This window comes from Uloborus diversus, chromosome 6, assembly GCF_026930045.1.
Source record: "Uloborus diversus isolate 005 chromosome 6, Udiv.v.3.1, whole genome shotgun sequence".
Lineage (NCBI taxonomy): Eukaryota > Metazoa > Arthropoda > Arachnida > Araneae > Uloboridae > Uloborus > Uloborus diversus.
In genome coordinates, this window is record NC_072736.1 from 58,066,724 (window position 1) to 58,094,658 (window position 27,935).

General features: G+C 32.6%; 1 protein-coding gene across 1 annotated transcript; it reads right to left on the reverse strand.

The window, feature by feature from the left end:
• Positions 1-23,547, reverse strand: LOC129224771 (zinc finger CCHC domain-containing protein 9-like). Its single transcript, XM_054859319.1, has 8 exons — positions 23,457-23,547; positions 18,581-18,701; positions 13,139-13,152; positions 12,511-13,071; positions 9,497-9,623; positions 7,100-7,189; positions 1,605-1,673; positions 1-149 (listed from the first exon to the last, which is right to left on the reverse strand). Exons 2-8 carry the CDS (start codon positions 18,687-18,689, stop codon positions 25-27), a joined length of 1,095 nt encoding a protein of 364 aa, XP_054715294.1. The 5' UTR covers positions 18,690-18,701; positions 23,457-23,547; the 3' UTR covers positions 1-24.
• Between the last annotated feature and the right edge of the window lie 4,388 nt (positions 23,548-27,935).

Sequence of the window (27,935 nt, forward strand, 5' to 3'; positions counted from 1 at the left end):
TAAAATTTAAACACTTTATTTACATTAAAATTTTACGATTTTTGCTTTCTTAGCCTTGGGCCGCTTCTCTTTTTTGACCGTAGGTACAATTTCCTGGTCGACACTCGCACCTGCATCAATGGTATAAGCCGCAATTATTTCTTCATCTTCTGAAAAGGGCAAAAATAATTTTCTGATAAATGCATTGCGTGCACCAAAGATTTCACATTTACAAAGGTCTAAATGCTACTACAGTAAAATCTCATTCTAGCAAATATCAATACAACAAAATATCTGGTTCAACAAAAACAATTTTCTTTCTCGATTTTATTTGCCATCACATTGCTTGAATCTCATGAATGACATTATGGATCAAGATGTTTAAACACATTTTAGAAGATCCACATATTGCCTTAGCTTCTGCTTACAAAAAGATGTCTTATGGAAGGCCGTTTTAGCAGGATAATCATTCGAAGTACAACCAAAATAGTAACAAATCAGCTTACAGCTAAGAAAATTACTGTTTTCGACAGCCCAAGCAAGTTACCTGAATTCAATCCAATTGAATGCCTATGAAAACATGCTGGAAGAAAAATTGTAGCCTGGAAGTATACTTCACAGGCTCCAACATGATTTCAAATCAGAATAGGGGAAAATCCTTAGTTTTACTTTAAAAAACTAAAACTAAAACTTTTTTTTTTGAAAATTTCACACTTTATTAATTTTCCACAGTTCTCTAAGTGAAAGGACTAAAAAGTGGTTCTTTGTTCCCACGAAACACTTATCAGCAGAAATCTGTGACTTTGTGCTATTTTACTTTGTTTTTTTCTTATTTTACTTATCAAGCACAAAGGTATTTATTCAACTTCATATTGTTCTATTTTGAAACATTAAGACAGTTAACTTCACAAATGTATAGAAAACTGAATCAATTTTAAAATTATGGCAAGTATGTTGTTTCTGAAAAATTTAAAATTCATGCATACATTTCACTTGTTCTGATATTCCATTTTGTTGAGCTTCAAGAGCAGTACAAGATTAATATACTTCCGTAAAAAAAAAACTTAGCTTACAAAAAAAAAGAACTTTTGATAGCTACCGTAATATGTGATCATGCATCATTTTTGTGTACATCAGCTTTTTCTCCAGTTAATTAAAACTATTTCAATTTTCAGAGAAAGTACTTTAAAAATTACACATTTCAGCTTTTTTTTCCCAAGGGTTTCAAAAATGCAAAATTTAAATCATGTTAATTCTGTCCTATAAATTTAACACTTACCAAAAGTTTTTTCTCCTTGTAATAAACTAGAAATAGAAGGTTACAGTTTTGTTTCAACTAAAGCAAAACATTTGTACACATCAAGGAATTAGCAATATTCAAAGCATTTTTAATACAACAAACTTCAAGGAACCACAAATTTTGCTCATTACAATGGAAATTAAATTGGGACTGAAAATTTATTTTGTTGAAACTGATATTTTGCAGTGTTGGTATTCGTTGTAAAAAGATTTCACTGTATCACATTTCTTGTAATTTTACTTTATGACAAACTAGCTGCTATTAGTAGACTTAAAATTAACTTTCCTAACAGTTAAAATAAATTGACATATTTTTCTGAACTTACGTTGTTTCTTCAGAGTTGGACAGTCCTTCTTGAAATGATTAACATTTCCACATAAGTGACACTTGCCACCTGAAATTAGAATAAAATGCATATTTTTTTAATTCAGCGTCATTAATTTATGCAGAAAGAATTAACGAAATTATAATAGCATACCACTTTTCAGGAGAGAGGATGCAATAGCAGTGACGTTACTACGGGGGAGGGGGGGGGGGGGTGACCCGGGTGTCACCCATCTGGGGGGTGACACCCTAAGTGTAAGTGCAAGGTTTTGAGAAACAGGCAATTAAAATGCACTTTTAAAGCTACAAATTTAAAAATTTTCCAGATCTCCCAGACCCTTACTTTTATTCGGTTTTTGTACTTCAGCCCACTTTAAATTTCGTTATAACACAAATGAAGTTGTTTCTAAAAGTTGCATGAATATCATGTTTTAACGTTTCCAATTTTTTTTTTCTTTTTTTGCGCTTTTAGATTGAGGGGGAGGGGGGGGAACTACAAATAACTGCCCCGGGTGTCACCCATGCTAGGTACGCCACTGGCAAAAGGATTATTAATTATTATTTCTGAGTGTAATATAAAAGCTCATATGTGGCTTACTATCAACTAAATGTATATCTACTAATACTTTTCCAGTTGCTGAAACTTAAATTTTCTCCCTATCAGTTAAGCAAGAAGTGTTAAATTAAGTGCAAAATACATAATTTTTTCAAAAAATAAACTAGGGGTTTACCGTCCCTGCTCACTGACACTTGCTGACCCCATGAACAAACACCAACAAGAAATAAATAATCTCAGTGGTACACCAACAAGAAACAAATAATCTCAGTGGTGTTGCCTGAACTGCTTACCTAATTTCCTAAGCAGCGTCTCTAACTGCCAAACTAAAAATTAATTTGAAACATATCAGCTCACATGAAAATCCCTTTTTAAAAATTGAGGTTAATTTCTCTTCTGACAAACAGCAACAATATGTCTGCTTTCAAGTTCAAACTGCTAACTTCTGTTACGGTAAAACTATTATTTAGATGTGCAGATTCATTTTATTGCAACATACAAAAGTCGATCCAAAAGTAAGGTTCCCATAAATTTAAAAAATATACAGCACTGTCTATTCTCATTGAAATTTACATAGATGGGAAAAAAAGGTTTCTCTATTTTTATACATAACCACAATCGTTTCTGTGCATTATTATTGACGTTGCCTTAACTTCTGTATCAGGTGTCACAGAATTCTATCACCAGAGTGGGACATGACAGTCAACAAACAACTCTTTTCTTCATTGAAGTCCGGAGCTCGAGTCTAGTTATAACCACTTGTTTCCTAAGTTAAAGGAACATTTCGATGTTCGGAGTGACGACAAAGTCAAAAACGGGTGAAATGCTTGCTCAACGGGTTGACGGTGAAATTCAGTGACACTTGATACGGAAGTTAGGGCACCATCTCGACAATATTGCACAGCAAAAGATGACGACTATATATAAGAATAGAGAAACGTTTTTTCTTTCCAACAATGTAAATTTCATTGAGCATAGACAGTGCTGTATATTTGTAAAATTGATGCAGGGATGAGAGTGGTCAGATAGCAAAAAGGAAGAAATCCAAAAAAAAAAAATCCTAAAAGGGATGATATCCAAAAACATTTTGCAAAAGGGCTGATATCCCAAAACCGCATCAAAATAGAACCTAGAAGCCATGATATTCAAAAATTCAACAAAAATGGCTAATTTACCAGTTTAAAAGGTAATATGTATTTAATTATAAGTAACAATTTTGTACAATTTGCTGTATTGTACCATTTCTTGCAAGAGTGCTTATTCTCAAATAAATATAAATTTTGAAAAAGAGGCAACAATTGAAGTCCTTGAACAAATGGTTGGGGGAGCCGGAGGTCAATCTTGGCTGCATCACTCAATAGTGTCAACTTTTCATTTTTTTTTTTAGAGAAAAATACATTTTTTTTCATTAAAAACATTTGAGTTTATAGTGTTAAACGAGTAAGAACATAAATTTTAAAATTAAGTCTGTTTTTAAAGTAAAAATTTACAACAGAGAAAAGCCTAATATTTCTTTCTGTAGTAAAACATACTTTTCACAGCAAGAATTGAAAATAAATAAATATATAAACGATTGGTTATCTTTTTTCTTGCATTGGAACCCAAAATTTGTTTTTAAAAAACTTCCTAATACGATTTTGGAATCAAAAGAACAACTTGCAGCTGCCTCATTTAATCATGAAATCTCAAAACTTTTAAGAGGCTGTAAAGCCTAAACCATTTGAGATTTACCATAAATATTTTTTACACTTACTTAAATACACAAAAAAAGTAACCATGCCAAGTTTCAATAAATTCGAGACAGTGGGTGCTAAGCTACGTTTTTTGACTGACTCCTGAATTTTTTCTAAAATAAAATAAAGAAATAAAAATATTATTGAAATGCTGAATAAAATAAACAGATATAAGGTAGCATACAGTAAAAATTATCCAACATTAAAAATAACTGAAATACTTGCAGGATGCAAAAAGATTGAAATCTCAAACGATGCTTGCAACTTTCGGCGCAGCACGTGTTTGACGTCGTTGGCATGATTCCAAAACATACATTTTTGGCAGATATCGCGGAGGATGAAGATTCGAGAGGAAAAAATAGAAAGAATAAGAAATCAAGTACCAAAAATTTTTAAAAATCGTATTTTTTCCCGATTTTTGAGAAAAATAAGGCCTGAAAGAAGCAAAAAAAAAAAAAAAAGGAGGAAAAGGAGGAAAGTTTTTAAAAGCCAGCAGAAAAAGCCAAGAATCTCATCCCTGTTGATGGGAACCTTACTTTTGGATCGACTCTTGTAGAATACACAATATTTCTTACAATACGCAAAAGGAGCGAACAGCATGGAAATGAAACTTGAGATAAAATTATGATAAGACTATCAGTTAGTAATAAAGAAAATATGCAATATTTTGATAATTCAGAGCAGGAAACAATCAAGACTGCTCTGACAAGTGCCTGGTTATTTTTATGTCAATGTAGAAAAGAATATGACTTCAGTTAGGCCGAAAATGGCATCTTGTTTCAAGGGGTAGTCACGGGAACTCTTCTAAACTGCCTGGTTCTTTTCACCAAGATAACTCATGTTTAAGAGTTTAGAGGGCTCTATGATCATATCATTAATTTGTTCTATGGTGGTCTTAATATGTTATTAATCTAGATTTTAGTAGTTAAAATTTACTTTACATTACCTCATAGAAATAGAACTTCAACTTTTTATTGCGGAAAGTCATATCAATCACAAAACTTTGTGAACTTATGGTTTAATCCGACATGGAAACAAGTTAAGTTTCTTCAAGTGAATCGATTATTTCAGAAAGGGCATAAGTCCAACTAATGCAACTTTCCAGGAATCAATAAAAAGTGATTTTTTTCATTCAGAAATGAACAAAATTCTACTAATTTTTTTATGATTAATCTAGCCACAAGTAGGATCATTACTTACCTCATCTTAAATTACATTTCATTTCGTCACTGAAATTAACTTTTTTATTCTTTTATTTTGGACTTTATAATGTGACATCTAATGCTATAAAACTTCCATATCATTAAACATTTAAAAAAAGCTGAAACATTGGACACCATAACTACAAAATGACATCATCTGTGTGGCTAACCTTGGAGAAATAATTTGAGCAGCATTTTGAAATTTTGTGGAGCAGCTGGGTATTTTCTAAAAAAATCATTAAAAACTAAGCCCAATCTAAAACTTTTTGAGCTTTGACGATCATTTTAAGCACTAGCATAAAAATGATTATTTTTTAAATTGATAAAAAGTTTTAAACACTATGTCATGATTTGAGAATATAAGCATCTTTAATTTCCTATATTTACATGTTTTTCATAATAAAATAGCACAGTATAATTAAAATAAATTTGAATTTATTAAGATCTTCTTGAGCTATATCTTTGGTAAGCCTGATAAGCATTAAAACTGGACTTGAAGAATGATGTTGGCTTAAATTAACTTGGATGGAATAGGATAAACATTTTTGAATGGCCGTGGAAGTCTTCATAAAACAAATAAATAAAGTATAAGAAGGGTTGAAAATATTAGTTTTAAAAAAGGTATTAATCTCTAAGCAGTAAAATGGCATAGCAGATAAAAATGAGAGAGTGTTATAGAAGCGGATGCAATCGGATTTCAAAAGCTACATCTAACGATTGCACCCACCTTCACCCTCCAGCATTTCCCCGCCCACTCCCATTTCACCCTCTTCACTAACAGTAAAAAGTTCCTTACTTCTTTCTAAAGAAAGAACGTGTGCCTTAGCAAGAATCCTGGTGGGAAGGTCAGGGCCCAGAAGGGAGGTGAGAGAGTAATTGCGCAATCGCTAGAAAGTGGCTGTGAAATAGGCGTGGCAAAACAATGAGCGTGCAAGTCTCCAGCAGAAAATAAAATACATACACGATAGCATGAAAATGCTCGGCGGCCGGCAAATGAAAAACATACAAAAAGTGGAAAATCGCGGATCTACGGAAGATTTTCATCCTTGAAGTAGAATCTTTGTCCGAAATCCCAATTTGGGTGATAAGCCCTCTTAAAAAATGAAGGACCCTGTTTTAGCAGTTACAGATTTCATTGTTTTCAACAAATGTGAAGGTGAATCTTGCTGAAATTTCAGAATTTTACTTATAAGAGATCGGAATTCAAATGGTAATAATATGTAATATTTATTTAACAGTTTTACTGTCCTAAAATCCCAGTCCCAAAGGACAAACAAACGTCCTCTCAGAGGAAAGTCAACAGCAATCTTGTAAAATTTCTTCAGTGTTATTTCTAGAAAAAGTGTCCTGCAGTGTTGTTCTTATTTTGACCAGCGCATATCTCGCTGAAAGCATACAGTTTTTTGCAATTCCTAGAGTGATGTTAATAAAAACCCTGAGAAATTAGCAAATTTCATTCCGATTCTGTGACTTCAAATCTCCCCCTAACCCAACGAACAGACAAACCTACCATTACAGAGATTATGCAAGATTAAAGGAGCTATTTGTTTTTACTTCATTATGCCAAAAAAATCTAGTTTTTCTATGGTCTTGCCATTGTGTCTTACTATTTCTTCCTTCGCGTTTAGTGCAGAAAGGGCATAAGTCCGGGACTTATGCCCTTTCTGCACTAAACAAAAAATGTGAACCCAAAATAAAGTGCTTTGTTGTACGAGTACTGAATTCCCTGCTACACTAGTCAATGACTCTACATACAAATATGGGAAAACCACAGCTAACTCAATTTTGAAAAAAAAAAAAAAAAACATGACTTATGCCCTTTCTGCAATAATGGATTCAAGTATGAGAGAAAACTGGAATTTGCTAAAAGTTCATAAATGGAAGCGAAGGATTTCAAAAGTTGCAACACAAGCTTGCTGAAAAATACATAAATTCAAAACTTCAAGTTACAAGCATAAAAAACAACAATTGGTTAAAACTTCAGTTTAAAATAATTGAAAAATACCTTTGATATATACACCATGTTTGTTTTTTGGACAGTCTTTGCTAATATGTCCCTGCTCATTACAAATAAAACACTTAGCAAAGGGATACCCTAAAAAATCAATAATATTAAAATATTTTCTAGTAAATATAAGTATCAATGCATAAAAGTATAAAAGCTATATATAAAATTATAACATTAAAATGAAAAATAAGGAGAACTATAAATTCAACTGCACACTATTACAACAGTAGATATGAACTTATGCCACAAAATTACACAACAGCTAAAAGCATAAATATGAATCACTTTTTTTAATTCTGAAACATAGACCACAACTACAACTATTCATTTATTTTTCAACAGCAGCATGTAATTTAAACTGAATGAAGTAGCTACTCCTTTCAGAGGCATTACTCATTTTTATATATTTCAATGTTATTTCACGCTTCTTGATAATTTATGATAGTATCACCATATCTATATTATTAAAATCTGCGCCTCAGTCCATAATGCTAATTAATCTGCATTGGCAATCTTCCCAGCATCAAGACAGTACCATCCAATTCAAGGCATTCAGAAGCTATCCTGCTTGTCTCATATCTTAGACCTTTGTGTGCCAGAAATGATTATTTAAAAACTATACCGTCAAAAATAGAATGTTCTGAGGCTAAGATTTAGTTTGGCACTATATTTTCCCAGACATTTCCAAGTTTGTCACAAAATGCCACACAGCCACTGTCAAGCAGGTTGTGCCCTCTTATTGAGCCCAGCCAGCAAGGGAATAAGCCCCGTGGTGTAAAAGTTTCCACAAGTCAGTAGCCAAATACAAAGTAGCCTGCTTGGCAAATGCAGTGAACAAGAGGGTTGACAAGTGAAACAAACAGGCACTGCACCTTCCTAGTGCAACATAATTGAATATAAAAACCTCAGGAATATGTAACATTAAAATGTTGAAGATTTAGAAAGAAATTAAAAGAAATCCCTTTAAAAACCTTAATCTTGTAGATTTTATGAAGCTACAATGTGATGTTATTTGAAAAGCTAATCTATTTCACCATTAAATTAAGACATCATACTATTGTACACTACAATGCTACAAATTTTGAAAATACCTTCCTTTTTATTATCCACTTCCTTCAAAATATTGAATTTCAACACTTATATTGAAATAAATACAAATGTGATGACCAGCAAAAGGCACTGGGCCTAGTTAGGATGGTCCAAGTCAGTTTATAAGTCCCCAATGAAGATCAATTGCCTTCTTAAAGCTATTCATTGCTCATTATCTCTTTCTCCCTTGCTCATTAGAGTCTCTTCTGGTAAGCTGTTCCAAGTGCCCACATCCCTACAATAGCTGTAATTTTTCCTAATTTCCAGATTATCATGAGATTTGAATAGCTTAAAACAATCATTCTGCTTTCTGCGCAAAAATTTAACCCCTAACATCTTTCATTTGTTAAATTTAAACAACTGAATTACATTCCCTGTGACTCGTTTTGCCAACTATTAATAAATGCCAATAGTTTTCTGAAATTAAATTTTTAACTGGTTTTAAGTGTCTTTTTTTTGCAATGGAACCTTTTCCTACTCCCATATCGTATTTTTTCAAATGGCCCCCTCCGAGAATTCTGTCTGGAACTGCCTTGGGAAGGAAGTGTGTTGTAGTAGCACAATATATGGTAAGATCTTTAACAAGTACAGAAACACATGGTCATCACTTTTGCCAACTAAGACTTTTTTTTTTTTTTTTGCCTTTTCAATTAAATGTTTGCCTGATGATGACTGGCGGCTGCTAATCTAGAGCTTTAGTAGTTATCTTGCTTCTTCTGCAATATTTTCAATTGATATTGCAATTGATGTTTTCAATTGATTGACAATATTAAAGTAATTGTGAGGATAATGAGCATGTTGTAATATTATTCATGATATTTTTAACTAAAAATGTTTTTGACATTCAACAATCATTTCTTGGAATATTTAAACTAAAAGCAATTAAAAATAGAACAGCATTGATTTACATCTCCAGACTACAATTAGGTTCATCTCAAAAGATGATTTGAGGCAGTTAAAAGCAAAGGGATGTAAGTGGACATTTTAAAGTTTTGGGTTAAACAACTTTAAAAATAAGGTCCTAGGCATGCTTTCATTGAATTCTTTCTTTCTAAATCATGCAGCACCTACCAAGGCTACTAGTACTATCTCTTGCCCCAAGACAGAGGAGAGGTTCCCCAACCATTTGTACTCTGGTTATCTCCATTTTCTTAATTTTGCCACTTACATCCGTTTGATTCTCACTGTCTCATTTGTCGTCAATCAGCATTAGTTACTTTTGTAAAGTCACTGTAGCTGAATGCATTTGTCACTCATTATTAAGAAATTCAATGTGGTAGAGTTTAAGAAAGCTTGATGTGGTACCTGAAATATCTTTGGAGCACTTAGAAGATGTGTGTTCTGTGGAACCACATTTGAAACAGATCCCATGCTGAGAAGAAAGGGGGCAATCAGCATACAGATGACCTATTTGCCTGCAGTTTAGACATGGCTGAAATAAGAAATGAATAAGACATTTCAACTTTCTTATAAAGATACAAAAAATTTAATTTAATGCAGTTTTATACAAATGAATTAACTTAACTCTAAAACAACCTATGTAGTAAAAAATTCATTCACGTGAGATATTCTCCAGGGTATTGACTGAATTGTCATAGCAATGTATCTTTCATAGACAAACTACTACTGAACTTTTTCAAGCATTTGCACTAACTTAAACTAATGGTTAAAAATATAATTTGCAAAAGCAATAGGCAAAAAATGATTTTAGGTATGAAAAATGAAGCCAAACATTATTTTAAGGACTGATGTGTGAAATATTTGATGATGTAAGTAATAAACAGTGAGTGCAGCATAATGAAGAAGAAACTATTGAAAACTAAAGCTTTTTCTTCTTTTTTTTTTCAAATTAAGTCTGCTTTTTTAGAATCTTAACTAAACCTTTTTTCTAGTCAATACAGATATAGGCTAGATCTATGTGACAACTATTAAATTTAGTTGCTAAATCTTTGCATATTTTGCTTTTCACTGAAATTGATTTTATAAAGTTTCCCATCGTGTTTTCCAAAACCGGAGCTATCTTCATCTTCTTCTTCTTCTACTTTTTTTTTTTATAGTAAATTCAAAGTCTTTGCCATTGATTATGCTCAAAGATTATGAAATTTTCAAAACAACTGAACAGTTGAGACAATAATAATAATAATAAATTTTTAAATTTTAATTACATTTTACATGAATGTATAATACTAAAAAAGACAATTTAGGAAATAAAAAGTGTGCATCAAAAAAGGCTTAATAGTCTACAGAAGCATTAAGGTGATAAAAAATGTAAATAACAATAGTAGCAGAAATCATGGGCGCCCATATGTAATATTTTAAGCGGGGATCAAATATATTCCCCATGGTTTAGCAGGATATATTTTCCTTAGAGAAACCGATCTCAGTATAGATTAGAGTTGTTAAAATTTGACATTTTCAATGACTCATTCATTAATGGCTGGGGAAGAAATGATTTTACATTTTTGAAAAGAAAAAAGTACTAAATGCAAGGCAGCTCTAGTTTCTAGGGGGGCCTTGAGCCTCCACTAGCTCCCCCCCCCCCATATGGACGCCCTTGGCAGAAATCAATTCAAACTAATAAATACATAATGCTCTTCAATAGTTGCAACACACATTACAAGTTGTACATAGAAATGTTTGTCGGTTGGTGTACTAATCTCAATTAAACTATAAATTCTAGTACAGTCCATATTTTGAACAGAAAAAATTTAAATTTCTAAAAGTATAGCATGAAAATGCTTATTAAAGACTTGCTTAATTTAATTAGCAGTACGAGGGCTGTCTAAAAAGTTGGCACCAATTTAAGCTCAAATTGTTTGCTTGACAGCAATTTCTTGAGTTGATGTGACCGTTTTTGTGAAAATGGAAAAAATTGAGCTGTAATTTGCTACTTGTTTTTAAAGGGGAATACCCATGCCCAGATTAAAGAGGAGTTGGACCCTGTGTATAGGGACTCTGCTCCATCATCTACCACAGTGAAATTTTGGTCAGCAGAATTTAAATGTGGACGTACCAGCTTGGGTGATGATGAACGTTCGGGTCGGCCCAAAACTGCTACCACTGACGAAAACATCGCCAAAGTTCATCAGATGGTGCTGGATGACCGTAGATGGAAGGTTAGGGAGATAGCAGAAGCTATGAATATCTACAAGGAATGTGCTCGCCACATTTTTAATGAAGAATTGGGCATGGGCAAGCTAGCTGCACGTGGGTGCCGCATTTGCTCACTTTGAACCAGAAACAGGTCCGAATGAATATTTGCAGTACGCTGTTTGCGCGATTCCGGCGCAACAAAACTGAATTTTTCCCCACGACTGATTACTGTAGATGAAACCAGGATCCACCACTACACCCCAGAAACAAAAACACAGTCAAAACAGTGGACTGCAAAGGGATTACCAGCTCCAAAAAAGGTCAAGACTGTTTCTTCTGTTGGAAAAGTGATGGAACAGTTTTTTGGGATAGCCATGGATTAATATTCATAGACTACCTTGAAAAGGGTAAAACCATTGCAGGAGCATACTATGCCACTCTCCTTGAGAAAATAAACCATGAAATTGAGGAAAAATGGCCTTATTTGAAAAATTAAGAAGTCCTTTTTCATCAAGACAATGCTCCAGCACACACATCAGCGGTTTCAATGGCTAAAATCCATGAATTAAAGTATGAACTGATTGAGCACCCACCCTACTCACCAGATCTATCCCCAAGTGACTTTTTCTTGTTCCCTAAGCTGAAAAAAGCTCTTGGGAGGCAAAGGTTTTCTTCAAATGAAGAGGTAATTAACTTTGTCAACAGTTATTTCGACGAGAAAGACTTATCGCGCTATTTGAATGGGTTAAAAGGATGGGAGCATCGCTGTATCAAGTGTGTGGACTTACAAGGAGACTATGTTGAAAAATAACAATCAACTTGGATGGTAAATATCGCTTTTTTTTTCTGCTAGGTCAGAAACTTTTCAGACAACATTCGTTTATATTAAACTGCAAGCTCAAAAACTCTTAGAAAAATTACATGATAAATTTACCCCCATGAATACAAGATATAATGATTTTTCTACTATAATCTCTTTAACTTAATTCCACTTTATGCTTAACAATACATTTAGTGATCCTGTTTAATTAGTTAAGATAATTCAAGTTTTTAGCATAAAAAAATTATGTTAGAATATTGCAAGCAAAAATTTGACAAGCTTGCTAAAAAAATTTTTAATTTGGAAAACACTTTTTTCTTGAGTAAAAATCCAACAGTTTTTAAAGTAATATTAAATACTATACAAATCACTAAAAATGTAAGAAATATATTGAGAAACTAAATACCTTGTTCAATTTCCTCATCTTCAACTCTGCTTTTCTTCTCTCTTTTCTTACAACGCTGATAATGTATTCGGGGGGCAAATTTTTGTCCCTCAATGCCTTCTTGATGTTGTAAATTTTTTGCTCCATTTTGGGTGGAAGAAGAAGGATTCCTTTATCAGCACGCTTCTTCCTCAATCTTTCCAAAAATGAAGGTTTTTTCTCACGAGGTGGATGTTGGATCTTGTCAAAAGTCTTTGACTGGTCTTTCTCCTCTGAAGGTTCTGAGTCATTTTCCTGACTGGAAGGTTCAGGACTTTTACTTTTTCTGGAAGTTTCAGGACTACTGTTTTCTCTTAAAACTTCAGTACTTTTTCTTTTTTGAGAAGCTTCAGAATTATTTCTCTCCCTTGAAGTTTCAAGACTCTTCTTGGATTTTTTTTTCGTCTCATTAATTTGAGAGCTGATTTTTTCTTTGGATTTGGAAGTGTCCCCAATTGCAGCAGTGGTTCTTTCTTCCTCAGACACAACAGTTGATGATTCAGTCTTTTGTTCTTTATGTGAGCTCTCTTTTAAAGCATTACCCTGATTCAATGCCCCTCAATTTGTTTTTATATCGGAGCTTCCTTTTTTTGTTTCTTAACCTTTTTTTATTTTGGTCCATCTCTAAGAAAGAAAAACAAATATGCATCAATTTTTTGATTAAAAAAATAAATAAAAATTCTGTAAGTATATTACTATAAGCATAATACTCTGGTGTAGCTGCCCTTTCAAAATTAAAACATTTACGTCTGTGAAGAAAACACTAATGAGTGCAATAAATCAGTTACTTGCTTAAAATGAAATGAAAAGGTTATAGTACACACATAGCTGTATTTAAGGGGTGGGTTTTTAGGGCTTAAATCCCCTCTGAAAAATTTCAAAACTATTACAAAATGCGTTTTTTATTCTACTTTTTTTTGCTGAAATACTTTTTATTACAGTTTTATTTATTTACTTTTACTTATTCATTTTCCCCAATCTATATATATAAAAATGAATGTTTGTCTGTATGTCATCCATGAACTCAAAAGCTACCCGGCAGATTTGGCTGAAACTTTCACCGTTTGTTATTTTTGGTACTGGGAATGTTTATAGACCAGTTCAAAAAAAATCCAATCGATAGTTCCTTTTTTATTCCAATTTAAATCACAATCCATTGGATAAATACGAATGAAATTATCGGCTGCAGAAATTAATTCGCGTGAAAGATCTCATTGATAAAAAGTTAGCTCTTGCCATTTTTCTTGAGTTTGAACAAATAAATTCTTTCTTTATTGTTTTATATCTTTTCATGCAACGATTTCTATTTGATATTTTTAGCGATTGATTGATCTTGCAAACTTCGTGAGTACAAAATTTGAGTATAGTCACGGCTTCATTTGATATCTGGACCGATTATTATGAAAATTGCTATTTATATGTATTTTTCCACGGAGAAGGTGCATAATATGCTCATTGAAGCCACTCGCCACCAGGTGGCACTGCAGAGTAGCAACTTCAGCCCCGTTCAACCGATTGTCATGAAAATCAGTATAATGATGTATTTTTTTGTTGGCGTAGCAACGTGCGTCGGGTACAGCTAGTTTCATATAAAAATGAAATTATTATTATTAAGAAAATGAACATAACCAGTGCTTTATCAGCAGTATTTATTTTATTGTAATTACTGTGGACATCATTTATTACAAAACCTTAAGTTTCACTCAGATTTTAAATACCTGATGCTAACAAAAGCATCAAAATTCTTGAAATTTAAAAGTGCGAAATTTGATATCTTAAAAATTTACAAGTGTCAAAAAACATGAATTTTGAAAGTATTACTTCGAATGTGCATACATGTACAAGTGTATTTTCTTTTCTTTTTTCTTTTTTTGATTCATCAAGAAGGCATCAAATATTTGACATGGGGGATAGGGTGCATCAAACCCCCCATGTTTCAAAAAAACTTTCTAGAAATTGTTTGTACCTATGTTATTTTTGTTCCAAATGCCAAAAAAAGTATGAACATAAAGTTTCATGAGTTTTGAATAATATCTATGTGGTTCACCGGTCCTCCAAAATAAAAAAATTGATAAAAAAACAGCATTAATGAGGAAAAAAGAAATAAATATCTATTCCAACAAACATATAAACATTCGAATGATTTAGTATGCAACAAAAGAACAGATGTACATGCACTAATTGCTTTTGATCTTTATTTTAATTCTTGTCAGCACTCATTCTTGATTCATTTAAATTTTTGAGTCATTTTCTTAGATTTTTTCGCTTTTGTCGATCTTGTTCAACAACTTGCACAACATGCTGGTAGTGATCTTCAGACTTTGAGGACTTGATGAAGTCATTACTAAGCTTGACCCCACATTCTGCACAGTCGTTGATAACATTTAGTGCTTTTAACTTCGTAAAGGCTGCGATGTAGGATGTATTATTTGGCCATACTGAAACTTCTTCTTTTAAAAAATCAGAGTCCAATTCCAACAAGGAAAACAAAAACCAAGAATCTGTTCCAGTTAAATCAGAAAGCTTTGTATTGATGTTGACATTTTTTGGAAATTTCAGTTTCCCAAAACCCATGCCATATCTACCTTTCAACTTAAAACCAGTATTGGTAAAACTTGGTTTCGTAGCTAGCAGTGCATTAGCCATGGCTTTTTGTTCCTGTGCCGGAACTTTGTTGCACCACAGAGCAAGTGGCACCATCTCTTCTGTAAGATACCAATAGTGACTTGCAAAGGCACTGATTGCACTGTCGGATATGGTGGGATGGACAACTTTATATTCTATTAGATAGCAAAGCATTTGTAAATCATTCCAAGGAGCATTTATGGCAGAATTACAGGTTATCCACCAAGAGCTGTATATAAGAGTGGCAAAATTTGCAAAGTCGCGCAGTTTTATAATCTGTTGCTTTGAAGCTATAGTGCCTGCAGGTAGTTGTGTTATTTGTTTCTCAAGAAGACACATCTTAATTGTGTATAAAAGTTTAGCCATCCACCGTGCATTGTGTAAGGCTCCTGGGCGATTCAACTTTGTTTCTTGTGTTATATTCGGAGACTCTAGGTATAGTATACAAAGTTTTGCAAACTCCATGTAATCATCTCTACATTGTTCAGAATTTAAGGCACATTTTGCTGTCTCGATTGCATTAGTTTTAAGACCAGTAGCTATGTGTTTTGCTTCTTCATTCAGTGATTTTGTGACATGTGGAGTCAACCGGCTATGATCAAGATCAAGATGATCGAAATTATCACGGAATCGTTTAAACAGGGATATATCTGGAGACTTTGAAGCCTCTATTTTTAAATCATCAAATACATGGGTCAAAATGATTTCGCCTATATGATGTCGGCAAGCTGACCAAAGAAGTGCACGTCCTAGCTTCTTTTGCACACTGACGTAGGCGGCAGTATTATGGCCTGTGTTCGATGAAGTTGTATCAAATGTCATGTTTACAACTGTTTGTGTGCAGTTCCAAGAAATGAGATGCTCATATATTAAATTGGCAATGATTGAACCACATTTGCGATCAGTTCCTAGAGGATATGCTGGCACACCAAGAATTTTTTGCTGGTGGACATCTCCAACGACGATGGTGAGACGTTCTTCCATTTTATATTTATTGGACAATGTGGTTGTGAGCTTTGAGTCCCAATGCAAAGTAGCTTGCTCAGGAAAGCACCACTGCTCTTTACAGGCTCCTGAAATTTCCATTGCAACTTCCCTTCTTGATCTATCTGTTGTTGCATAAGATGCCGCTATGGCAGATGTCTCACCTCCTAGTTCTGTAACTAGTGCCTTTGCATAAGCTGCCTGTTGCGCTGGACTCACATTTAAGCATGTTGCAAAGTGAAACAAGATTAGGTTTCTTCATATGGGAAGATCATCTTCTTCTTTAGGATGAATAAACTTATTGCTTTTCTTATTTCCTGTTGGTGCAACCGTGTTTCTCGTCTTTTTACTTTATCTCCAAGAGTTTTATCATATGATCCAAAAGTTGCCATACGATCACTTTTCATTGACTGAAGAAAGAAAATATCTTCTTTGTTCTTCATTAGTTCTTCTACATTAGCAGGCCATAACTGAAATGTTAAGGCTAGTTTATTTTCCATTTGTTTTACTTTTTGCACAGTGGTGAGCGAAGATCTTCGATTAAGGGGTATAGCCCTCAACTTAGCATTGTCATCAAGAAGTTTAATAATTTTTTGACAGGCTTTTAGCTCACTAATCATAGGAATATTTGCTTTTTCGTAAAAGATTTTTACCTGTGATAAGACTAGTCTTGAAGATTCCCATTTAGTTCTGTTTTCATAAGAACCTTCTTCAACATGATACATCATGCATCTTAAAACTTGCAAGTTAGTAGGAAGCTTGGAGCCATTTATTTTTGAATCGTCACTGTTTATCTTGCCGCCAAGACCAAAAATATGCGACGACGATCTTGTGTCCATTGTGCAATCAGAACAAAAACTAAGTTAAATCAAGGCATGAGTTTCCAAATCAAAACCAGAAGTAAAATCAAGCAAAATAGAACACTTAAAAATTTAGACATGTTTTCAAATTAGAATGAAAAGGAAAAAAAAACAAAATAAAAGTTAAGTAATGACTCAAAATTAAAAGTAAAAAAAATGAGTTAAAGGAAAAACTACAAGTTGGCAAAAGCAGATAATGCACTGTTTTGTAAACAGAGTTGAAGTTGTAGTCACTATTCAATGTCGCCACATAATTATAGTAAAAGTTAATTTCGCTGTAATCGGCGGAGAGGCAGATTAAAAAGCACAAAAGCCGTATTAATTATTGAAATTAAATGATTTTATGATCCATTTTGCCTTTTACACTTACCTAATTAATTTTTACTGAATATTAAGACTTAAATAATTAAAATTTGAAAGAATTAATTATGAAAAATACTGATTTTAGTCGTTTTTGGCGGAAAATCTGAAATTTCAAAGTGGGCGTGGACCACCTAAAATTATTAGGAAAACAAAAATATTTGATATGGAGAAGTTTTAAGGGTAATGGAACATTTTTAGACTAGGTACAAAGCAATTTGTTTCCGGAGGGGGGTTTGATGCACCCTAATGGGGGAGGTAATGTACATATCAATTTTTTTTCTTCATTCCAGAGACACATCACCTTATTTGCTTACGCTAATGACCTTAAAGTAGCATCCTCATTTAAACAACCAACTGTAACAAAAACCAATAGAATATACAAATAAAATTAAATCTTATTGATCATATAGATTTTATCCGCAATATGTTCAAAACCCATCCCAAAACCAAAGTCTGGTTACAGCCCTGATACTACAGTAATATAATTTTAAAGTAAGAATTAAAACTTTCGAAGAAGAAAAAACCCACACACACATCTTGGGGCATAAGGCACTTGAAATGTAATTGTCATGATACCAGAGATGTGTCCAGGATTGTTCGCCAAGTCCTATTTTTTTGAAAAATCAAATATTTTGGTAACATTACAAAATGTAAACCAAAAGTAATGCATTAATATGTATCAGATTTCTAAAATACAAACTGCTTTATTAATAAATGAATTTGTGAAAGGTTTGATTTGGTCAATTAGAATTTTATGAACGGTCCTTTAAGGTTAATCATAATTCGGTGAAGGGTCCTTAAAGTGGAGGTGAAAGTTGCAAAAAACGTCAAGATGGCACTTTTTAAAGGGAAAAGAGATGGTCTATTCCAAGTTTTATTTTAAAGAAAATAAATGGACTGAAAATGAAACTTTAAACTTAAACTCTTTTTCTGTGTTTCAAAAATATAAATAAAACACTATAGAATTAAGATGATAAAGAGCGAAAGAAATAAAATTATAATAAATAATCTCACTTTTTATCTAAATTAAAAAAAAAAATTCAAAAAAACTTTATAACTTGTATCTTGTTCCATCTCAATTCCATTGCAATTCTTTTAAAACGAAATGCTTTCACCTCTGCCTTAAAAAAACCCTAATTTTTTCTCGTCAGACCAATGAATATATTTACTTTTATAGAAAATCTCTCTGTATTGAGTTTAGATTTTTTAATAAAAGTTACCCTTTCTATCGGCTACATTAACTGGCTTGCTCCACTCTTTCCAAGGTGTCGCATCTCCTGGCATCTTCCGATGCTTCTGAGTGCTTCCGGATCTCGCATATCGAGTCATTCTTGAGTATAACTGTAATGATGTTGGTACATAGATTTACTCATATTTCCTTCACTAAATAAAATTGAGCACACACATATTTAGGAAATTAGGGGTAAACAATTCCATGAAACTTAATATAAAATATAAAACAAAATAAACAGAGAAATGTAAAAAGGTAAAAGAAATTCATAAAATAATCCCTAAGAAAGAGAACAGGGTAAAATTAAACAAGTCTAATATTTATTTTTAATTATTTATTCCTTTCATTTACAGACCATTTAGCCCATCTTTTTTATTCTCCATGTTGCTTTTAGGGGCCATTTACGCAATGTTTGACTCCCCTCTAACTCCAAGTAAGGGTATGTAAGATTCCCCCCCCCCCCCTCCCCTTATTCTTACATAAGATTACATTTTTTTTTCAAAACAAAAACGGTCCGTAGAAAAGGATCAGTTACAATAAAACTATCAGTTTGACGTAAATCAAAGATTTTTGTTTTTCTAATGTAAATCTCAAAAATCCGAGCCTCATAAGTCCGAGGTTCCGTTTAATTCAAGGTGATTTATTGAAATTTCAATTTACATTTTTAGTAACTAAAAACTTTATTTGCATTAAAATCAGAAAATAAAAATCCTTTGCTTCTGTAAAATTTCCTTAATTACATTCAATAAAGTAATAATAACGGTCGTGAGGGATCGGTGTCAGCAACACTTGCCTAATAGCACAAAATATTTATCAACTACAAGATGTGCATGAAGTGGCTCACACATTAGAGACTAACTTAATGCATAGCCCAGTGGCAAAAAGTTTTGTAGCTGTCTACAACAAACTTTTAGAACTTCATAGTCTGTCTGCAAAATTTCCAGTGGGGTTTCAATGGAAAAAATAATAAACGAGTCTTTTAAATAAACAACAATCGTGCACCTTCCTAAATTCTTTGAAGCACTCCCCTCTTAAGAACGAATAAGATAATCAGATTATACAGTTATACAGTATTGTTCAAATTTTGTAAGAAACAGCCATTTTAAGTTTGAAAGAAAAAATAAACTATAGATTTCTCATTACAGCAACTTTTTTTTTTATTATAAGTAGTGCAGAAAACGAAAAGGAATAGAGGTAGTGTATTTTTTTTTCCTGGCGAAACAGATTAACAATATGCAGTAGAAGTCATTGGAGCTCACTTTGCTTAGGATTGTCAAAGACTTATATAATTATTTTCAAGGACTCTAGAATAAATAAAATTATTTAATACACTTCATTTGTACTTTTTATAGTCTCGGATAGTTTAGTACTTGATTGTAAATTTTTACAGTCCTGTTCTAACTTTGTAACAAATAGCTATTTTAAATTTAAAAGAAAAAAGAAACCATAAATTTCTCATGACAACTATTTTTCTTCTGTTGCAAGTGGGGCAGAAAACAAAGAGAAATAGAAGTAGTGTGTATTTTTTTTCGTGCTAAACAGATAGACAATATGCAGAAGAAGTAAGATAAAAGCAATAAAAAAGAATTTCCAAAATACTGCATTCGGGATTGAATAAATAGCAAGATATGAAACATGGGAGTCACAAAAATTTGTTTCAAATAATATGTCACAAACGTAAGAACCATGATTTTAACATATTTGATACAGGATGTGGCAAGGAGCTGAATTCGACATGTTTTGGCATTCCTCCACCTCTACCATTTGCTAGAAATTTTAAAATTTAAGGTTTGTAGCCACACGCTTCCAAATATTCCAGGTTTTCAAGCACTTAAAAATAAAATTAGTTTTTCAAGCAATTTCCATTTTTTAACGAATAAAAAAGGGAAATTTTTTTTTTTGGGGGGGGGGGGGGGGAGTTAGGGACCCACTTCAAATCAGGGGCCCTAAGCAATAGCTTGTTTACCTTATAGGCAAATTCGGCCCTGTTTGTAATTCACTCTTACCTGAAAATTTTTGCTTGATTTGTTTGTAATTTTTATGAAAATTCGTCAGTTTTTACAGTTAAAGGATTTTTACGATTTTACCAATTTTGTTAGGTTTTTATAGACTTTTAAAAAATTTCAGCAAATTTTTACAAAACTTTTGATGACTCAATTATTTAGATTTCAATAATGACAAGGACTGACTCACTTAAATGATTATGACTTACCTTACTTTTTAAACAGTATTTATAAAGTAAGTAAAATTGTACTCAGCAAAATTGTACTCTCCCTCTAAGTAAAAAGATTCATTCAATCAGAACACTCAGATAACTGAAATTAATTCAGTTTGCGGTAGCATTTATTTTCTCTCAAATAAAAACAAAAAACATAGTTTTTTTCCTTCTCTCTCTTAAAAAGAGAGAGAGAGAGAAGGAAAAAAACTATGTTTTTCGTTTTTTAGAATTTCTCAAAAGGCCTATTAATCTACTAAGAACATAAATATTATGCATAAATATACTTGAAATGTGGACACAAATCATAACAAGTAGATCGTTCTGTTAGCGCTAATGGGGAGGGGGGGAGTTTTCCCCCCTTTGCTTTAGGTTCTAATTTGTTAAAATAATCGTCAATTATTATAAGTGTTGCAGCTCAATGTATAGCTCGTTTAGCCTATATTTTCATTCATATACTTTCCCAAAAGGTTTTTCAGTTTAAAATAGTGAATTTTGACACATTTTCAACACCCCAGTGACAGCTGTACTATTTTTATTTAATGTTCACTCCCCCCCCCCCTTTTCTTTTCTCTCATCAGAAAAGGACATTCACTTTTCTCTTCATTTTCATTAAACTATTCAAAAAAGAAAAAGTCATGATTTTTTGTTTTAAGATTTTGGAAGATGTGTTGTTACTATATAAAGCCCTCCCAAAACTGGGGGCATTGCCACTATGCCCCCCTCTAAATCCACCCATGCTCTTCTAAACTATTCAAAAAAGAAAAAATAATAATTTTTTTTAAAAATATTTGGAAGATGTGTTGTTACTACATAAAGTCCTCCTAAAACTGGGGGGGCATTGCCCCCTCTGCTCCCCCCCCCCCCCATAAATCCGCCCATGTCCCTGCCTCAGCCAGTTCATGCAAATAAATATCCGACAGTTGCGGACAGCTTTGCTTTTTTTTTTCTCTGGGAAAAACCTTTTTTTTTTCGGACAACTTGTATTTTTTTAGCACAGACAGAACTGTTAGCGATGGGGCAGGGTTCGTTGTCTGCAACATCGTTGCCGCTGTGTGTGTCGCGATGCTTCTGCCACTGGGATGTTTAGATGGAATTAACATTGATTTTCCACAATAAAGAACGTCTAATACTCTTTTGGAATATCCAATTACAATGAAAAAAAGGAAGTGTTCAACTTAGCGACGTAGGAGCTGTACTTCATATAAAATTTAAACCTTCTACAACTAACCGCTTTTGCATTTGTGAGATTCGCAAGCATACACATAGGTACAGACAAAAAAAAAAAAATGCGTCCAAATGGACTCAGGGATATTTAAAAGGCATTTTTTGGTTGCCTCTAAATGTACATACAAATGTGTACAGACATCAGGGAGGGATTTGTCAACCTTCGTATTTAGGTAATAAAAATTTAAATTTATGCTGAAATTTGAGTGGAATTTTCCGTGACAGAAGAGAATGATTCCTTTCCTTTGCACAAGGAAATCAACCATAGGTGCGGGGGGCTTCGGGGTGTCATGTCACGCACAAGGAAGTCAAAACTGCTTATGCTTATGATGTTTGAATAGTGTAAAATTTTAATCATTTGTGTAAAAATTTTAAAAATGTGTTTTTAATAAAAACACAGCAAATACATAAAACAGCACAAAAATAGGTCAAAAACTGTCATGCAAGATTATAAAATCAGTAAGATCTACTACTGTCTCTTATTATAAAATAATTCAAGAGACAAAAATTCATCGCACAATTTCTAATAGTATGGCCGATTCCCCCCCCCCTCTTGGGACCTTTACGTAATTAATAACTATCCCCTTAGACCAATTTGTCATAATTAAAGTAATATTATCTTAAAAAGATATACATTAATTCTTTGTTAAACGTATGACAACGTATGACAGATGTGGATTGTGAACACACTCATCAAACTAAAGTTTGAAATTGTTCATGTTCATTCAGCATGTAACTTTTTAAAAACACTATGGGCACACTTTACCAAATACACCTGAATGAATTTAGTTACACTGCTAATTTTATTAATAGCTACACTACTTATTTTCAATCTAATTTTGGGGATATTTCGATAATTGGGAATCTGGCATGGTCGTCTCATTTATGGACGAATAATTTCATATTGGAAACCCTGTTGATTTATAGTAACCCCATGTGAATAGATATTTCCGACCTCTCTCTTTGGATTTGCAAAGAAAAATACCTCTTAGTGCAGGAGCTGCAACCAAAAATTGATGTCAATGAACAAAGATCGCCAGATTCCTAATTATCGAAGTCTTTCCCTAATTTTTATAAGTTACTAATTCTTAAACCTTTATTTAGGATTTGTGAAATAATTTAGAAATTGTTGAAACGTAGCAACTCTCAGAAGGTTTCCGACAAAAACATTTTCACCTTAAGATTGCATGATTTAGGTGCGTTTCAGTCTTTAAAAAGAACTTGACGGTACTCATTGATACAAAAAAATAATATAAACGCTGAACCGAACAGCAACATTAAAACCCAGCTCAAAAAAAAACTGAAAAAATAGTTCAGTTTTCGTAATTGTAATCAATCATCTCAGGCTCAGGACACTTTAACAAATGAAATGCTACAGCAAAATATGCCAGTTTTACAAATTAAGTAAGTACAAAAAGGTTACGTGAAAAATACTGTTTTTTTTTCTGAAAAAGAGGAGTTATTTTACTACTAAGAATTTAAATTTAAGCACATGGTCAACGACGAAAAATTTTCAAAGATCTCCATGAAAAATATAAACAAAATATTGTTGCCAAATAAAATTACGAAAGTTAAAAATCAAGATGGATAGGAATCGAAGGCTCATCAAAATTGAAATTTTATTTTTAAAAAAAGGTTTTTTTTTTGAATACATGCTTTGATATTAAATGGTGGCCCCGAGTACTTTGGGCGCTGGGAACTTTGAGCGCCGAGCATTTAGGAAGCCGGAAACGTTGGGCGCCGGGATATTGGTAACGAAGAAAATGCTAAAAGTGTTGTGATTTTTGCTCGTATGTATGATTTTTTCGCTTTATTCATTTGAAAAGATTTTTCAAAGTCTTTTGGTTATTCTGACCCATATAGAAAGAGATTAGAAACCAAAAAGTATTACGGAAGTAAACAATTAATGCAGAACACACAGTAAGTTGTTCTGAAGCAGCCATTTTCACGATGTTGAATTCGGAATTCATAAATTTTTGGTTCGCTTCGAACAGCATTTTCATTTTGTACTGTTTTTTTTTATACATTAGTACATATTATGTTCAGTTTCGTGACATTACCGGCATTTGTTGACATTTTTGTCACATAGTGCACATACGTGAGAGACTGTCAAGAGTAACATTTAACACTGGATAATTTATGTCTTTGATTATATGATTGGATATCAAAAGAAATCATCATGCATTTAATTTATTATTCGTCATGGAAATGATTTAACTGATATACGAAATCTTGTCAAGATACATTATTCTTTCACACAATACTAAAACCATGACCCTATAAACAGATTTTTGGCGAAACTCTTCCACCGATAATGACAGCTTTTGCAGAGCAATAAAGTCAAGTTGGCGCGATATTTTAGCGATAAAAATTCCAAGCTTTTATTTTTTATTGTTAAAATTCTTAACGTTCTTTCTGGATTTTTCAATCTGTTCTGCGATAAATATTTTCAAGAAAATTTATTTGAATACTGTCCATTTCAGTTGGATCCTATAGTAACAAGGTTACTTAAATCATTTATGTGGAATTAGGTTAAGGAAAAGCAGTAATTTTTTAGCATGGCCCTAGTGTCCAGTCAATGTTGTTAAGTCCGCTTTTTTTCATCGAATTGAAAAACTGATATTTATTCAAATTCACTCAGAACAAGATAAATAAAATGTGTACTCACAGTTTATATCAGATATTTTTGATGTTACGCTTGCGAATGACGATTCCAAATGATGAATTAGGCAAATAAAAAAAAAATACACATAACAAACTGTTTGTTTTACCCAAAATGAACATGTGGAACGCAATGTTTTACCTTTTTCGGCAGTTTTCTAAATCACCGCAAGGTAGCGTATTCGAGCTCTGGAGTTGCGAATTTACAGTTATTGCAATACTAATTAACTGACTTCGTTGAAAATTTTTTTTATGTACTATGCTTTCCGATTACTAGAAGACGCCAGAACCGATTAGGAAAATTCTTATCCTGGAGAAATCGAGGGAGCTCTTGAAATTTCATACTCGTGCTTTGTTGTTCGTAAATTCATAGCGTCTCACTTAGTGAAACGATTTTTATATTTCTTTTTTGCTTAATGGATAGAAGTGATCTAACTAAGGTCTCAAACTTTTGCTTCACCATATTTGTTCATTAGAAAAAAATAATGGGTGAAAAACAATTAACTTTATTTAATTTCAATATTAAACGATTAAATATAAAATCCATTGTCAAAGAAAGTGCCATAAAACAAAGGTACTTTCTTTACTCACTGTTAAAAAAGTACCATAAAACAAAAATATTAATTAGGGATGCCTCCTTAAGGGCAGGGCGGGGAGTGTTTTGAAGGATATTTTTCCTTTTTAGGGGGCTTTTGCTTTGGGGGAGTACCCCTCCCCCTAAATATTTCCCCTGTATTAATCATTAGTAGTCATATCGCAAATTTTGAATGAAGATTCCTCTGAAGCAAACAGAAATTCATTTAGTATCATTGCTCTAGTACAATGAAGCCTGTGTAAGTTGACCACTTGTGATGCAGTACTTCGGTGATCAACTTAGACAGGTGGTCAGCTTATAAACGGTTGTAATGATTTTTTTAATTTTTTTGTCGTTTCTTGTATCGTGTAATCATTCTTCGACTAATTCACACTTGCTCTTTTCTGTTCAACTCACTTTTATTGTTTAACATTACTTTAAAACAATGATTAAGAATATTATTCAAATATTTTTGTTATTTTTTCCTCGTTTTTTACTATATTAGATATTGTAGTTTTAGAAATTCCATATGTGTCAGCTAATTTTCTCTGGCTTTCTTCCTTTTCAATTAATTTTAATATTTCATACTTTTTATCAATCTCAAGTTCAACTAACATCCTTTTTGAAGCCATTTTATGAAAAATTTATAACACAAAGAGCAACAAGCTGGACTCTCCTAATTCATAAAGATAGTTGAAAATGAATATGTCGTATCTCTTAATCCCTTGCACCATAAATAAGTAACTTAACTCTTCAGCACAATTATTTTCACTCTTTTGCCTCAAAATATATTGCAACTGCAAAAAAAGACTGCTTCTCTACTGACAACTGTTTTCATTAGACAGAGAGTACAAACGACTATCTTAAATAGATCAACAAAAGAAAAACAAGTTTGGAGAATAAAGAGTTGAATAAGCTTTATGCTGCTGTTTTATTTAGTTGGTAAATTACTGGGGCATCAAAGCATTAAAATTATTCTTGGAAAGCTATAAAAGAGTAATAATAAAAAAAAAAAAATAATTTGCTTACTTAAGTTAAAAAAATAAACCAAGTGGTCAACTTACAAAGGGTTTTTTACTATAATTCGAACCAAATTTAGTGTACATTAGTGGTCAAGATAGACAGGTGGTCAAGATAGAGAGGTGGTCAAGTTACAGAAGTTTTCCTTCATTATATAATATAAGACTAATTCCGTTCCTGACAAAAACTGTCAACATAGGCAGGTGGTCAACTTACAAGGTTAGTCAACTTTACAGGTTTTACTGTAGTATTTTGATCTCCATTTATACAACATCACCAGTAGATACTCTGTTTCGCGTGTTGATCTATAACGGGGCCAAGTAAAGAGAAATACGATTTTTTCATGAGTTAAGTGACGCGTATTGTTGTGAAATATAAAACAGTTAGGAAAACTACTGACATTTAAATGGTTCTAACTAAATCAGCGCATAAATAAATCCTGGAGAGGAACAAAGATCAGTTTCTAGCGCCAATCGTATAAAATGTTGTGCTCATTAAGATTTTTTTTTTTTTTTAACTGACTTCAAAAACGACATTTTCAATTTGTCGGAATCTTTTTATGTATGTCCCCTGCAAACTCAAACACGCATAGACCGATTCATATATATATTTTTTTTTTCTCATTTGAAAAGGTATATACTTCCCAGGTAATCCCATGGTCATCAGGTCAGTATCTAAAGATGGGATTCTTGGAAAATCAAGAAAACTCTTCAAATTCTATGGGCAAAGTTAAAGCGATTTCTGTTGTTTTTTAGTGACTCGTGAATTTTTTTCTGAAAGCATACTATTTCTTTCCCTATTTTGCTCATCTTAACTGTTTTCAGACTCCTGTGCTCTCACTCGAGATGTACGTAAGGAGTCAGGAGTGTACCACATACTCTACCCTACGTACGTATTTTACATTTACACAACTAAAAAGCAAAAAATAAATTATTTTCAAAAAAAAAAAAAAAAGAACCGACTTCAAAAACACCTAGGAACTAAAAAGTAAAAAATAACTAATTGCACTTACATACGATTTCCTACCCAAATGTATGAATCAAATTTATTTTACAATTCCAGTACAAAAATCTACTAAACTAAACACCCAATTATAAAATAAACACTGATTTTAGTTACTATACGATGAATTATTTTAATACCTAACTAATTATATACGATCTCTTAATTTTTAATAACCATTTGAAGTCGGGGCCTCCTATAAACTACTACCTAACGTAACTGACAACCCACAAAAACCTGAGTTAAACACTAACTGAACAAAACGCGAAAGTCTTTAAAATTGTACCTAATCAGTTACGTTAGATAGTAGTTTATAGAAAGCTCCGACTTCAAATGGTTATTAAAAATTAAGAGAGCGCATATAATTAGTTAAGTATTAAAATAATTCATCGTATAGTGATTAAAATCAGTGTTTATTTTATAATTGGGTGTTTAGTTTAGTTGATTTTTGTACTGGAATTGTAAAATAAATTTGATTTATACGTTTGGGTAGGAAATCGTATGTAAGTATGACTAATTCTTTTTTACTTTTTAGTTCCTCTTTGTTTTTGCAGTCGGTTCTTTTTTTTTATTTAAAAATAATTTATTACCAATGCAGTTTTTCAAGTAATAAATGACGCTTTGACTTTGATCTTTTAATTTTCC

Bases quoted from the DNA above. Each gene is read 5' to 3' on its own strand.
- LOC129224771 (XM_054859319.1), bottom strand. From the start codon at position 18,689: ATGACTCGATATGCGAGATCCGGAAGCACTCAGAAGCATCGGAAGATG. The intron at 1,674-7,099 runs GTATTTTTCAAT...TTCTAATTTCAG, and splicing joins ACATGGTGTATATATCAAAG to GTGGCAAGTGTCACTTATGT. The intron at 150-1,604 runs GTAAGTTCAGAA...TGCCCTTTTCAG, and splicing joins TCCAACTCTGAAGAAACAAC to AAGATGAAGAAATAATTGCG.